At 53.7% G+C, this 13,742-nt stretch overlaps 2 protein-coding genes across 2 annotated transcripts; both read left to right on the top strand.

The window, feature by feature from the left end:
* Window positions 1-1,761: 1,761 nt before the first annotated feature.
* On the top strand, window positions 1,762-7,203 carry LOC308348891 (UPF0561 protein C2orf68 homolog). Its single transcript, XM_080813305.1, has 4 exons — window positions 1,762-1,953; window positions 2,029-2,147; window positions 3,045-3,196; window positions 3,552-7,203. The coding sequence occupies exons 1-4, from the start codon at window positions 1,847-1,849 to the stop codon at window positions 3,672-3,674; spliced, it is 501 nt and encodes a 166-aa protein (XP_080669431.1). The 5' UTR covers window positions 1,762-1,846; the 3' UTR covers window positions 3,675-7,203.
* A 2,078-nt stretch (window positions 7,204-9,281) lies between these two features.
* On the top strand, window positions 9,282-13,568 carry TMEM150A (transmembrane protein 150A). Its single transcript, XM_080812657.1, has 9 exons — window positions 9,282-9,418; window positions 9,916-10,096; window positions 10,554-10,601; window positions 10,944-11,030; window positions 11,615-11,682; window positions 12,013-12,140; window positions 12,344-12,521; window positions 12,795-13,037; window positions 13,144-13,568. Exons 2-8 carry the CDS (start codon window positions 10,032-10,034, stop codon window positions 13,034-13,036), a joined length of 816 nt encoding a protein of 271 aa, XP_080668783.1. The 5' UTR covers window positions 9,282-9,418; window positions 9,916-10,031; the 3' UTR covers window position 13,037; window positions 13,144-13,568.
* The last annotated feature ends 174 nt before the right edge of the window (window positions 13,569-13,742 follow it).

Genomic DNA, 13,742 nt, shown 5'->3' with positions numbered 1-13,742 from the left:
GAAGTACTACGCTTCCTGTGGCCTCTTAGCGTCTGCGTGCACACCTGGGAAAAGACTGCGGGCCTACTGCCACCTTACCCATAATTTTCTGGATTAAAAGAAAGTTGTCTTTGGGCCCCGAATTTCTTCGAGATACTTTGTGCACGGGAAACAGAATCGGGAGGTCGTCTCCACAGTCACTGGGCACCAGAGAACTAGGCTACATCCCCAAACCATCCTCCCGTGGAGCGACCTGGCCACTCTATTCCGCATTTAGAGAATTCTTCTTGGCATCACAGGAAAATGCAAACGTCAGGCAGAGACAACCTTGACGCTAATAAAGCTCAGACTTCGGGGCCTGTGACCTTCACGACCCTGTCCACGGCCCTGAACTAGTTTGTTTGTATAGTTTTACCTAGATGAAATTGACATGCAATCAAATGCATGCTTAAAGTATACAATTTGGGACGCCTGGGTGGCTCGGTGGGTTGCCTCTGCCTTCGGCTCAGGTCATGATCTCAGAGTGCTGGGATCCAGCCCTGCATCGGGCTCTCTGCTCAGTAGGGAGCCTGCTTCCCCCTCTCTCTCTCTGCCTGCCTCTCTGCCTACTTGTGATCTCTGTCCCTCAAATAAATAAATAAAAATCTTTAAAAAAAAATAAAATGTGCAATTTGCTAGATACTGACGGATGGGCGTATACCCTCTGAAGCCATCACCACAATCAAGATAAGAAACCTACCCACCAGCCTCAAAATTGTCCTTCCCCATACATCTGCCTTCTCTCACTACAGAGCAGTTTTATATAAATGGAAGCCCACGGCATGTCCTCTTTTTTGCCTGGTGCCTTTGGCTAGGAGAATTTATTTTGAGATTCATCCATGGGCTTGCGTCTATCAACAACTTGTTCCTTTTGATTGCTCAGCGGTATTCCATCGTGTGGATATACCAATATGTCTCTGTACTAACCACAAATTTCTAATTTTGTCATTTTTAATTTTTTTAAAGATTTTATTTATTTATTTGACAGACAGAGATCACAAGTAGGCAGAGAGGCAGAGAGAGAGAGAGGAGGAAGCAGGCTCCCTGCTGAGCAGAGAGCCCGATGCGGGGCTGGATTCCAGGACCCTGAGATCACGATCTGAGCCGAAGGCAGAGGCTTTAACCCACTGAGCCACCCAGGCGCCCCTAATTTTGTCATTTTTTAAAAGAGGACTCCCAAACTACACACTCAGATTCTGAAAAGCGCTGGGTCCTCCCGAGGGGACAGTTGAGATGTGGATCGGGTGGGCTCCGGCTCTGGACCGGCTAGAAGGGGCGACCCAGGCGCCAGCAGCCTTCGCAGGGCTGTGCGGCCAGGATGCCGCTGTGTGCCCTGCCCGAGCACTCGCCTCCTCACAACCTCTTTTGAGGTAAATGAGCTCGATGGCCTCGTTTACCGATGAGGACACTGAGGCTCCGCGGGCTTCAATGGTCAGCGGAGGTCACACAACCGGGCATGGGAGTTCTACAGCATTTTCTCACCACAAAAAGGAAAGGAAGACTCCACACCGATCGCTGAGTGGTGTAATGGGTGCTTTGTGTTTTTTTGAATTTTCTGATGTATCAGCGGTAAGCCTAAATCCTGTTTCCTAGTGGCTAACCTGACAAAAGAAAAGCCCCGACGGGGAGTGAAAGCCGCGCATGCCCCATCCCAGCACCCGCGTCGGGAACTCCGGGCGCCGCGACACTCGGCCCGGCAGGCTCTTTCGGGGCGGGACGTAGGGGCGCGGGGCCGGAAGTCGGACGAGGGACGGTGCGGTATTCGCCGGGCGGGAGGGCGGCCGTTGGGGCCGCTGAGTTGGCGGAGGCTCCCAGCACAAGGCTCCAGATGGAAGCGGCGCCAGATCCCGGGCCGGGGCTCTGCTGCAAGCCTGGCGGGCGGCTGGACATGAGCCACGGCTTTGTGCACCACATCCGACGGAACCAGCTCGCCCGGTACCGCCCCTCCCCGCCGCCGCCCCCAGCCTAGCTCGGCCCGGCGGTCCCTGACTCCCGCTCGGCTCCCCGCAGGGACGACTATGACAAGAAGGTGAAGCAGGCGGCCAAGGAGAAGGCGAGGAGGCGGCACACGCCCGCGCCGACGCGGCCCCGCAAGCCCGACCTGCAGGTGTACCTGCCGCGACACCGAGGTGAGGCCGCCCACCCCGCCTGCCTCCTCCATCCCTCGCGCTCTTTCAGCCCCCAGCTCTCTCTCTACGCGCTCCTTTTTCTACGTGGAAAAAGCCACTTACTAACCCCCAAGGCTCAGTTCATGACGTTCCTTCCCGGAACACCTACCTTGACGCTCCTCATTCGCTCACTGATTCTCTCTGAAAACAGAGAAGGCTCGTGGCCCCCAGTTAAGCATCACTATTAACAGGAAATATCTGGGAGCCGGCAAGTAGTGGTTTGTCTACTGATTTGCCCACTATCCTGTGCTTTAGGGTTCTCACTAGCTGACAGAGAGCTTGGCACAGCTATAGCTGACCAGGACATAGGTGTGGAATGAAACTCAAACTCAGTATTTAAAATGGCCTTTTCTCCAGCTTCCCAGGGACCTAGAGATCACAATAGCTAGGGTGGCACTAAATTTGTTTGGTATTACTTAAAAGTGTTTTTAGATTTTGGGTATGTTAATTCATTTAATTTTCATTGGATCCATAAGACGGAAACTCCTGTCACTTGTTTCATAGAAAACAGGTAGAGAGAGGTTAACTTGTCCAAGGTCTCTCATAGCTAATAAATGACAGAGCCTGGATTTGAACCCAAGTAGGACTCTGGCCACCTCTCCACTACCTTGCAAACTTATTCACTAGATGAAGGTGTATTGTGTATCTATCACATGATAGGATTGTGCTGGCCCCAGAGCAGGGATACAAAGGTAAATGAAACTATTGATTGGCTGCGCACTTAACACATAACACACACGCACAGAGCCCGTGAGAAGATCGGGACTTTCTTTATGGTATGTTTTCATGTGTCCTCCGTGTGGGCAGGGGCTCCAGCAGCCTTCCCCTCTTCCCTCTCACTGTGATTCATCCTTCCAGATGGCTCGACCCACCTAAGCAACCCAGACTGTGAGGAGTCCAGTGAAAGCAGCAGTAGTGGCGGCTCCGAGCCAGAACCTTCTGGCCATCAGCTCTTCTGTTTAGAATATGAGGCAGACAGCGGAGAGGTCACCTCAGTTATCGTGTATCAGGTATGCCTCGTGGAAACAGCTGCAGCCTGAAGGCCCTTGGCTGTGCTAGAAATCACTGCCAGAGCCTGAGCCACTGTTTTCCTCAGGGCCAGTGGGAAGTGTTGGCTCCACATAGGAGCATAGACTGTTGGGCGATGGTTTTGAGCACAACTCACCCCTGTCACACAGTGATCCTCAGCAGGCCCCTAGGAGGGCATGTGGCCCCCAGCTGAAAATCACTATCACGGGGGACACCTGGGAAGTGGCAGGCACTGGCAAAAAGCCGTGAATCAAAAAGAGTGTTGTCTAGGGACAGGGCAGGTCGCCTTTCCAGAAGACGCCCAGCCCTGAGCTTCTTGACTCTTCCTCCACGTAGGATGATGATCCAGGAAGGGTGAGTGAGGAGGTGTCTGCACACACACCTCTGGATCCACCAATGCGAGAGGCCCTCAAGTTGCGCATCCAGGAGGAGATCGCAAAGCGCCAGAGCCGACACTGACCAGGCTGAAGGCATTCTCACCAGGCTGGATTCACTGCCCAGGGAGCTCACTCCTAGTTTGGGGGTGTCAGGACCAGTCTGAGCTGATCTTCTCACACACACACACACACACCAAGCTCAACATCCATAGGAACCGAGTGTTACAGGGACAAACCTGCTTTTCAGGCCATTCTTTCTTGTATGTTGGCCCATTTGACCAGCTTAGTATTCTGGAATATGAGAATTTTGTTTGGCTAACTTGGTGTTCTAGAAGCAGAGATTCCAGGGAGAGCTGAGGTTTATGAAACCTTATGCCAGTATGCTGCTTTCTTACTGAGGTCATATGCCGTGGGACACTACCCGCTGCTGCTCCACCCAACTTAATGAACCGTGTTTGTAGTTTTACAGTTCCTTTGTTCCTTGCTTCTGCTCCATGTTTTCCTAGACCTTTTTTTCAGCTGTTTCTTTGTTCTTTCCATTCCCTCATCTTTGTCTCAGAACCTGTCAGTTCCACCCCACCTCCCAAGGTGACTGTGGACCTCCCAACTGCTCAGGACTTTGGAGGTGGGGAGTTCTGGGGGGTCTACCTTTCTGACAAACTCTCCCAGTAATTCCGTTACCAGTAACATGGGAGATTTTCATTTCTGAGACTGTCTTGCAAGCATGTCTCCCTATCCTTCCATGGCTTTTGCAAGTTTCTTTCACATCGCTCTGCTTTGCACTGTCTAGATAAAGAGATCTAGGAAGATGATGCCAGAACTCAACTGCAAGGATTTCTTGCAGCAAAACCTCCCTTGGTTAGGGGTACAGAATTCCAGTTTTCAACCTCATTCCTAGCTCTGAACAGACCATCCTTTGCTCAGGTTAAAGGGGAATTATCAAAACAAGCTTGAAACTGACTTTTCAAATGTGATTTAACAGTCTCGAATGTACATACAAAGGGAAATTCAACATGAGCAATAATTGCCTATTTGGAGCCCTAGTTGGGGAAAAAAAAGAAAGAAAAAGGCCCATATAATGGGCTGCGAAATGAGCCTGTCTCATCTGCCCTGCCCCTGCCCCATTCTTTCTCCTTTCCTATCTGCCAAGAGTATATAGATCCTAGGAATATCACTGTCTTCAACGCAGTGACCTGTTTCCCTAATGCAGGGCCAGGCTAAGGTTTGAGACATCCACAAGACATCCTATGCACCGCAGTTCCAACCCCCTGCAGATTTCCAGCAATTGACCTAACCTCAGTGACTTGAAGTATGGGATTTAAATGAGCCCATGAACACTAAAACTTCTTGAAACCAAAGTCCCTCTGCCCCAGGGGTTTTTCTACATCAGGGTCTCAAGATCAGTCTGGCTGTTCCATCTCAGCGGCTTTTCTCTTAAAGGACACCTGAGGGCACTGTTGGTTTGTGCCCTACACCCCTGAAAATCTACCACCTCAGAAATGGGGCAAGGCAGCTACTTCAACTACATCATTAGAATCCATTAAGCCACAGCTTGCAGTGCCAGAGGAATTCTGGGAAAGTGAGTGAGGTAGATAAGTGAGATGGGCCTGGTAGTGAAGGGAGCCAGGGACCAAAGTGTTCCTGACCCACAGAGCTGGCCCAAGGTTAAATGCCTTAAATTTGCCAGTCCTGGGCTCGTTTCTACTTTCAGAGGAGAAAGTCTGCCCTCCACTTACTCAGGCAGGCTAGAAGTGCCTTTTGACTTACAATGTTAACTACCCTCCAGAGTCTCCAGGTCAAGGAGCCTGTGCCATACTCTCCCCAATCTTCCGGCAGCTCAGAGGACTGGGGATTTTAGTTTTCCAGCTCTTCAACCGCTCTTCTGATTTGGACATAGGATTTCACTGGAACTCTTAGGTTTCCTAGTCTGGAAATACTTTTTTGGGTCTGTCTTCTCACAACTGGATGGCCTGTTTCGTGGACTTATTACAGGATTAGAAACAAGACCAGAAGAGGAGATTGAGGGCATGGCACCTGAAATCTTAGCCTCCATTCCTTTTTGTGAGAAGGAAAGTGTGTACCTAGTACAACCTTTTCTGTCTGTCGTAACCCTCACACTCTCAGGTAAGAGACTGATAGAAACTCCTTATTGGTGAACTTTTTTTCTTGAGGCATTTTGCTTACCAAGCGCACATAAAATATTTTCCACCCAGGAAAGCATCCTCATTCTTAGCTCATTTAAGCAGTAGGACTATAGAAAGCACTAGGCCTGATACTTAAATGAGAGGTTGTCCTTCCGGGGAGGCCTGTTGGTGGTTTTGCTGCCACTACTCTGGATGTACCTGAAATGCTTCTCTGGTGGTGGCCCTTGGCCAGCTGGCAGCCGTAGAGCTCAGGCTCACTGCTCATGGCCGCCCCTCCTCTGGGGTCCACGATGGTACTGCTACTGTCCAGTTTATTCACCAGACTTGCCTCCAGACATCTTCCAGCTGTTTTCAAAACTCAGTGCTTTGCCATCAAGGAGCATGTTACAGAGCATTACCCACAGGCTCTGGACATGTCACAGAGGACTGCCCCATGCTGTTGGGTACCGTGGAGCCTTCAGGCAGGCTGCTTCAGAACCAACACTCATTTGACTAGATCTATTCTTGGTGGTCAAAAAAAAAAAAAAAAAAAAAAAATTTTTTTCTGGTAGTCTCGTAGACCTATCTCATGTCCATGAATGTTCTTCACTTACTGAGAGAAGGCCTTGGATTTTTAGACTTTCAGTTTCCTGGTCCTCCATGGGTGATACTATAAATAGAAGGAATCTGGGGTTTTTAGTGGCTTTGGGCTATGTAAACACTGGAGCTTGAACTCTAGCAGTTCACAAGCCTAGAAATCTTTGAAGAATGTAATGCAAGGAGAAAGAAGAATGTAAAGCTTTTTCTACTGAGGGTAGGAGTCTGTGGTGCATGGCCAGCCAATAGGGCCAACGTGGGCAGTAACAAATGCTTCGCCCTGTGGATGAGGCTCTGAAAGGGGCACTTCACCTCCACTGTCCACTCTGAGGGGCGCTGCCAACTAGAGATTAGCCCATGGGGCTGGAAGAAACCCTCTGAGGTGGTGAGTCTCCAGCCTGCTGTGCATTTGCCAGGATGCATGGATAGTAGGATAGTGGATCCCCAGCTGGTTCACAAGCATAAATGAGACCTTTGCATATAGAAAGAGGGATGAGGACAGATTGTTTTCCTACCTTCAAGCCTTTGGGGAGAATCAGCATGGAATGTTAACAATTATTTGGAACATTTTCAGCTCCCTCGTTGAATTTCCTGTTCTATCCCTGAGGACTCAGATGGTCAAGAAGCTGTAGGCAGCCACCCCAGATATCTCCAGTAGTTATAACCTTGAGTATATGGCTCATTTGCCTTCCCAGAGCCTCCAGGATGAGAGGTTGGTTGCACTGGTTAAGTTGTGTTAAATGTATAACAAGCCATATATTCTTACTGTTTTTTCATTTCCAATGTTTCTGCTGTGTGAATGAATGAACTGTGCAAATTATTTGAAAATATTGGAAGGGGGTACTTTTCGAAAACAGTATTCTTTTTAAGCAATAAACTATTTTTACAGCACTGTTTTTGCCAAGGGTTTTGAAATCACTTGTGTACATAAGAAAAGTGAAGATTAAATGCCTGCCCTAAAGTCATTCAGCACCACAGAATCAGCACTTGAAATCTCATCTCTTGCTTTGCCTTGACTATTTTAAGAACCGTCCTGGTTGGAGCATAACAACTAGACTCACATAGCATTAGAGCTGGAAGGGACTATTAAAGATGTCTGCTCCCACTCATCTGATAAGTGACTTCACCCTACCAAGTACCATGAAGAGTCCCTCCGTATTAGGGAGTTTTATGCTGGGGTAATTTTACTTTAGGGAGTGCTGAGATTATCCTATTAAGCCAAATTTTCCTCTTAACTCTGGAGTGCCCATCTTACCCTCACTTTATGTTAGAATAGCTGGTTTCGAACCTAAGTAGCTTCTCAGGTCTTCCTCATGATAACATTGGGACAGGAACCCAAACCTAGTTCAGCAGGATATACTAAGTGCTGACTAAGACTTGCAAAGCTTCCATTGAGAGAGGAAATGCTGAGGGTTCACAGCACCATTGGGCAGGTGAGGAAAAGGTGCCTGCTCCAAATGGGAACACCTGGGCAGAAAGATGGTGCTTCTCTGTGAATTAGAAAACGACACCTCTGTGTCCTGGGACACAGAGCATGGCTGGCAAAAAGTGGACTGGATTTTATACCCCACTGATCCTTCAGCCAGGTATTGGACAGTGATCACTCTGCATGACCATCCTTTTTTTTTTTTTTTTTAAAGATTTTATTTGACAGAAATTGAGGGCACAAGTTGGTGGGGGGTGGGTCAAGGAGAGGGAGAAGCAGGCGCCCCACTGAGCAAGGAGCCCTACACAGGGCTCAGTCCCAGGACCCTGGAATCATGACCTGGGCTGAAGGCAGACGCTTATTTAACCAACTGAGCCCCCCAGGAGCCCCTGCTCAGCCATACTTCTTGGCCCTGCTTTATCTATTTGTCCTGAAGTGACTGAGGAAAGTGCTCTCCAACAGATTTTCGGTTTCCATTTTCACTTTCCATTGGGTCCAAAAAAGGTCGCTCCTTCAAGCCCTTGTGCAGTTTATCTGCTCCATTTTTTCCTCACAATACATGGCCCCCTGTTTCTGCACATTACCTCTGACTCTCCAATGCTGCCAGACCTAAGCTTCCCCTGCTCCTGGCTGTCTGGGTCCATGTTCCCTTCAGATAACCATCTATCAGCCCAGGTGTTGTCTGACAGGGGTGCCAGCACCTGCTGGGCTTCTTATAGTGCCAGACACACTTTTAGTATGTGAAAAGTATTCCCACCCTTTTCATCAATGCCCAAGGAGGCACCCTTGGCCTGTACATTTTGGTGAAGCCGGTGGTAATTTATTCCCACACTATTCTGTTTCCTCTTCCCAAATTGCTCAGGGTCTCCAATCTGCCTCTCCTCTCTTGCTTACCAGTACCTGGCCATGTGTGACCATGGGTATCCATTGGTCTCTGTGGCCTTGAAGTAAGTGTTCATCAGCCAGGAAACATGTTTTGGACACTGACTTCTGAACAGTATTCTGTGTCCTTGGACACTTGAAAATAAGTATCTGATGAAAGGAGCCCTCCTCCAGAGTTTGCCAAGCCTAGGGAAACATAAGCCAAATCCAGGGCGCTTGAATTTAACAGCCAAGGCTTTGTCCTCCCTTCTTCGCTGACCCGCCTCGCCTAGGGCAGGCAGACACGGGGAGCCGCGTTTTGCGAGGTTCCCCCAAGTCTCACTGTCGGCCAGTCCGGCATGCAAAAATGTGCCCAGCGGCGGAGGGAGGCTTCCTCCAGGCTTGTGCGCGATGCCAATCACAGAGGCGCAGCCCCAGAGCTTCCCGCTCCCCCGAAGCTCCCACCTCAGAAACAAGGTAGGGGGACTCTGGGTACCTCGGAGTCGGAGCCTCCGCCCGAGTCCCACCCGACAGCGCTCAGGACCCCCGAGGTCGGGGCGCCGCCCACGCTTCCACCGCCCTCGGGCGCGGGGGCTCGGGAGTTGTAGTCTCCTGCGGAGCGCGGGCGCGGGGGCCAGGGCAGCGCGGACTCCACGTCCCGGCGGGCGGCGCGGCGCTGCTGGGGCGCTAGGGGCGGGGCCGCTCGGCCCTTTAAACCTTCCAGGGCCGCTCCGAGGGCCGCAGCCAGAGACGGCGCCACGAGGGGCCGAGCAGGGCGCGGCGGAGGCGGCGGCGGCGGCGGCGGGGCGCTCCGAGGAGGTGCGTACTGGGCCCCTTCGTGTACCCGGCCCTTGGGGGTCCGCTGGGGAGGCTCTCGCCCCCAGCTCTCGAGGGGCCCCGTGCGCCCCGCCGGGCTGGGGTTCCTGGGCTAACCCGCCTCTCCCCACCGGCCGCCCGCGGTCAGGTGGTTGCCTGCGCGCGGCCGCCGCTCCGCGGGGACCCGCACCCGCCCGCAGGCTCTCCCTGGCGCGGCACGCCCGGACTGCCTTGACTGCAGTCCCTTCCCCGGCCTGGTCCCTCCAGCTTGGGAACGGGACACCCTCCCGAGACGTTACGGCCCGGCCTGAGAGTCTGGGCGCACCGATGGCATGCGGGTGGAACGTGGACACCCACGGCGGAGGCCACAAGGTGTCCACGTTCTGGCGCGGGCTCAGCCCCAAATGTGGGCGCTGTGAATCCGGTGCTGGCCACCTTCTCCCCCGACCGGCTGCAGCCAGACACTGGACCCTGGACTTTGACCTGTCTCTCTCCACCAGGCCTGGGCCGCTGATGGTTTTGGTGAAGTATCTTAAGGCAGCTGGGCCGGCCCCCTCTTTCCGACCTACCTCTTGTCCTCCCCCCCACACCACCACCACCCTGGCTCCCCTCCCTCATGACCGCCTGGATCCTCCTTCCTGTCAGCTTGTCAGCATTCTCCATCACGGGCCTATGGACTGTGTGAGTAAAGAGGGGGAGGGGAAGGGAGAGAACAACTAAGGGACAAAATGGGCCGAGGCTGAGGAGGGCTGGGGTCCAGCCAGCACCCAACAGGAGCTCAACGGCACACACAGAGTCCCTTGTCCTGCTGTGGGCTCCAGGGTGGTACCCAGGATCACTCTAGCTGTCTCCAGAGCCTGGCCTGGTGCCTGGGCACACAGCCCCTCTGGACAAGCTGGCACCACTGCTATCCAGTAGCGTGACCCTGACAGACCTTCTAGCCAGGGCCACTTCCAGAGGTCCTCGAGTTTGGGCCATGCTGTGGGTTCTCGTGTGGTATCAAGCTTCAGGGCCACCTCAACTTGAGTCCCCAGCCAGGACAAAGGCTGAATGGGGCCAGAATGGGGAGAAGAGAGTCTGTGGTGGAAAGCTGGGCTGGGAGGGCCATGGGTGTGAGGTGACAGCTCTGCTCCCGCAGGTATGCCATGGCCGTGATGAACCGCCACGCGTGCCCTGTGGAGAACTGGTATGGCGCACTCTGCAGACAGCCTCCCTCTAAAGCTCCCTTCATCTCTGTTCCCTCTCGGGTCAGGGCAGCTACAAGCCAGACGGAGACCCTGGGCCTCGCTGCTCTTAACTGACACTGGCAACGCCTGCCCCTCCCCAGGCATGGCTCCACGCTTGTCTCCCTGTTTCCCACTGTCCCTTCACCCCTTTGGCTTCTGTCTCAGGCCGGTTCTGGGGGGTGGGCTCTTCTGTCCCTGCCAGCAGAAGTCTGGGAGGGCGGTCCCCAAGAGGGCCCGAGGCTGCGGGCCGAGAACCTGGAAGAGCCCCTTTTCCCCAGGCTACTCTCTGTCCTGCCTGCCAGGTCCTACAACGAATCCTGCTCTCCTGACCCCGCCGAACACGGGGGCCCCAAGACCTGCTGCACCTTGGACGACATCCCGCTCATCAGGTAGAGCCGGAAACCAGCAGGTCAGGGGGACTCAGGCCCTCAAGCAAGACCTGTACCGCAGTCTCAGCAATAAGGAGAGGATTGAGATTACTTGTAATAGCCCTCCGTGCGGTCACTGTGTGCCAGGTGCGGTGCGGAACGCACTTCGTGCGCAGTGCCATTCAGTCCTGCCCGCATCGGGGCAGCTACTGTTCCTCTGTCTTGTAGGCAAGAGAACAGACTGAGGCATGTCCCCGTCCCGGTCACACAGCTGGGAAGTGGAGGCACCTGGACTGAAGCTCAAGCCCTCCAATTGCACAGCCGCAGTTCTGGCTCAAGGGAAGCCAGACTGGCTGCAGGCCTTGACAATCTCAGGGAGTCCAAGGAGTCTCAGGCATTCTCTCACCCATTGCATACATGAGCTCTGCTTTGGGGGAGGGCCTAGCCTGGGGGCAGCTGTGCGTGATACACAACTGGCCCATCTCATAAATCAGTGGCTTGCCTGCTAAGGAACAGGCACAGATAAAGCAAGAGACAGATAGGCCAGAATGGGGGTACTAGTGCTCCTGCCCCTCTCTCACTCTGTCCTTGCCCCCCACCCCCAGCAAGTGTGGCACATATCCCCCAGAGAGCTGCCTCTTCAGCCTCATTGGCAACATGGGTGCTTTCATGGGTGAGTTGTGCCCTCAGCCCCCAAGCCAGCCCAGTCCAGCCCACTTCCCCACCCCCACCCCGGAGAGGCCCACGAAACTCTTGTTCAGTGTAGCCCACCCCACCAAGGGCTAAAGCAAGAGGGACCATTTGTCTCCCATTCCTTTAACAAGGGCCAAAGGCTCCCACACAGCCACACTGCTGGCCAGAGCCTGAGGAAACCCAGTTCACTACCTGCCCTTTATTCCCTTTCAGCCCTCAAGAGTGGTCTGGCGCGGGGGGGGGGGGGGGGGGGGGTAGTTGGTGGGAGGAGGGCACCAGTGCTGGCCCCACCTGTTTTGTCTTTCCCCAGTGGTCCTGATCTGTCTGCTGCTGTATGGGCAGCTCCTGGAGCAGAGTCGTCATTCCTGGGTCAACACCACGACACTCATCACAGGCTGCACCAATGCTGCGGGCCTCGTGGTGGTTGGCAACTTCCAGGTGTGCCCACCTGCCTGCCTCTTGAACTTTCACTAGCGGGGCCTGGCTGTCTGCAGCTGCCCTCAGTCCTCTGAAGACTGACACCAGTGGCAGAGCTAGCTCTTCGAAGCTGAGGGTGGGGAGAGAGGGGCTGGAGGAGGGAAAGGGGGAAGAGGTGTGCTAGAGGTGGGGCTGCTTCACAGAGCCCCTCTCTTTGGGCCCAGGTGGACCACGCGAAGTCTCTGCACTACATCGGAACTGGTGTGGCCTTCCCTGCCGGGCTGCTCTTCGTCTGCCTGCACTGTGCCCTCTCCTACCATGGGGCCACTGCCCCCCAGGACCTGGCTATGGCCTACCTGCGGATTGTGCTGGCAGCCATCGCCTTTGTCACCCTAATCCTCAGTATCCTTCCAGGACAGCCGGGAACTCCTCCTCTAACCCAGCCTTCCCCCCACCCCACCCCCACACACAAGCCCCACGGGGTGGGGGTGGAGGGAGGGGTGGGCGGGGAGAGCTCGGCATACATATAGCCGGAAAATACTGCCTAGTGCAGTTTCCTTCTTCCCCTCCCAGGTCGTGAGAGGTGGCTCTTTGCCCCAGCTTAGCTCGCTGGGAAGATAGGAGTGTCACCAGCTCCCACGTGTACTACCGCACACTTCCTTAGCCCCATTGCAGGCGGTGTCTTCTTTATGCACGAGAGCTCTCAGCTGCAACATGGGGCAGCCCTGTGCGAGTGGGTGTTTGTGATTGACATCCTGATTTTCTACGGCACCTTCAGCTATGAGTTCGGGGCAGTGTCCTCAGAGACGCTGGTGGCGGCCCTGCAGCCTGCCCCTGGCCGGGCCTGCAAGTCCTCTGGGAGCAGCAGCACCTCCACTCGCCTCAACTGTGCTCCTGAAAGCATTGCCATGATCTGAGGTCTGGGGAGGGTGGCTGGCCCAGCCTCAGCAGCTCCCCACCTCATTAACTTTGCATTTATTTTGTACCAAAAACGATTTTGAGAAAGTATTCTGCTGGGATATAGGATTCCTTGCTGCTGAAGGAACCGCCATCCTACACTCACCTGTGCCACAGCGGAGCGGGCCAGGCAGCTGCGTGGGCCACACACAAGCTACTCCCCGACTCTGCAGTGTTGTTTTTCTGAAAGGTCACATATCCTCACTCACCCAGCCAGCCCTTCAGGTGCCTTCTACGCCCCAGTGCTGAGGCCACACCACTGGGGTTTCCTGCTGCAGGAATTGGGGGCTGGGAACAGCAAGAGGGATAGAAGTCAGGGAGTGGAGGGGGGGAGCACTACTTAGTCTGTGGGGAGGCCCTCTTTCGGGCTCACTGAGCTGCACTGGGATTCTTCACTCTGCCCTTTACTTTCTTTTGGGCAAATAATACAGCAGAACCACATGGGTATTTTAGTACTTTTTTTTTTATCTATTAAAAGAATTCTAATTTGCACGTTTGTAGTCTGTTCAATAGAATCAAGCGAGGGCCTAAGCCAGGACAGCTTTCCCTAGGCAAAGGATAGGAGGAAACCCCTGCCCTCAGGGAGAGTCCTGGGTGCCCACTGCTCTTTTGAGAGTTGGGCTGCCAAGAACAAAGGATGCCTGGTGCCATCCAAATACCCCTCAA

Source organism: Martes martes (assembly GCF_963455335.1).
Source record: "Martes martes genome assembly, chromosome: 9".
Classification (NCBI taxonomy): Eukaryota; Metazoa; Chordata; class Mammalia; order Carnivora; family Mustelidae; genus Martes; species Martes martes.
The sequence above is the reverse complement of the archived record's forward strand: the minus strand, read 5'-3'. Positions and strand labels throughout refer to the sequence as shown.

Excerpts from the sequence above, each read along its gene's own strand:
- LOC308348891 (XM_080813305.1), top strand. The coding sequence starts at position 1,847 with ATGGAAGCGGCGCCAGATCCCGGGCCGGGGCTCTGCTGCAAGCCTGGC. Across the intron at positions 1,954-2,028 it reads CGACGGAACCAGCTCGCCCG|GGACGACTATGACAAGAAGG; the intron begins GTACCGCCCCTC and ends GGCTCCCCGCAG. Across the intron at positions 3,197-3,551 it reads CCTCAGTTATCGTGTATCAG|GATGATGATCCAGGAAGGGT; the intron begins GTATGCCTCGTG and ends TCCTCCACGTAG.
- TMEM150A (XM_080812657.1), top strand. The coding sequence starts at position 10,032 with ATGACCGCCTGGATCCTCCTTCCTGTCAGCTTGTCAGCATTCTCCATC. Across the intron at positions 12,141-12,343 it reads TGGTGGTTGGCAACTTCCAG|GTGGACCACGCGAAGTCTCT; the intron begins GTGTGCCCACCT and ends CTTTGGGCCCAG. Across the intron at positions 12,522-12,794 it reads CTTTGTCACCCTAATCCTCA|GCGGTGTCTTCTTTATGCAC; the intron begins GTATCCTTCCAG and ends GCCCCATTGCAG.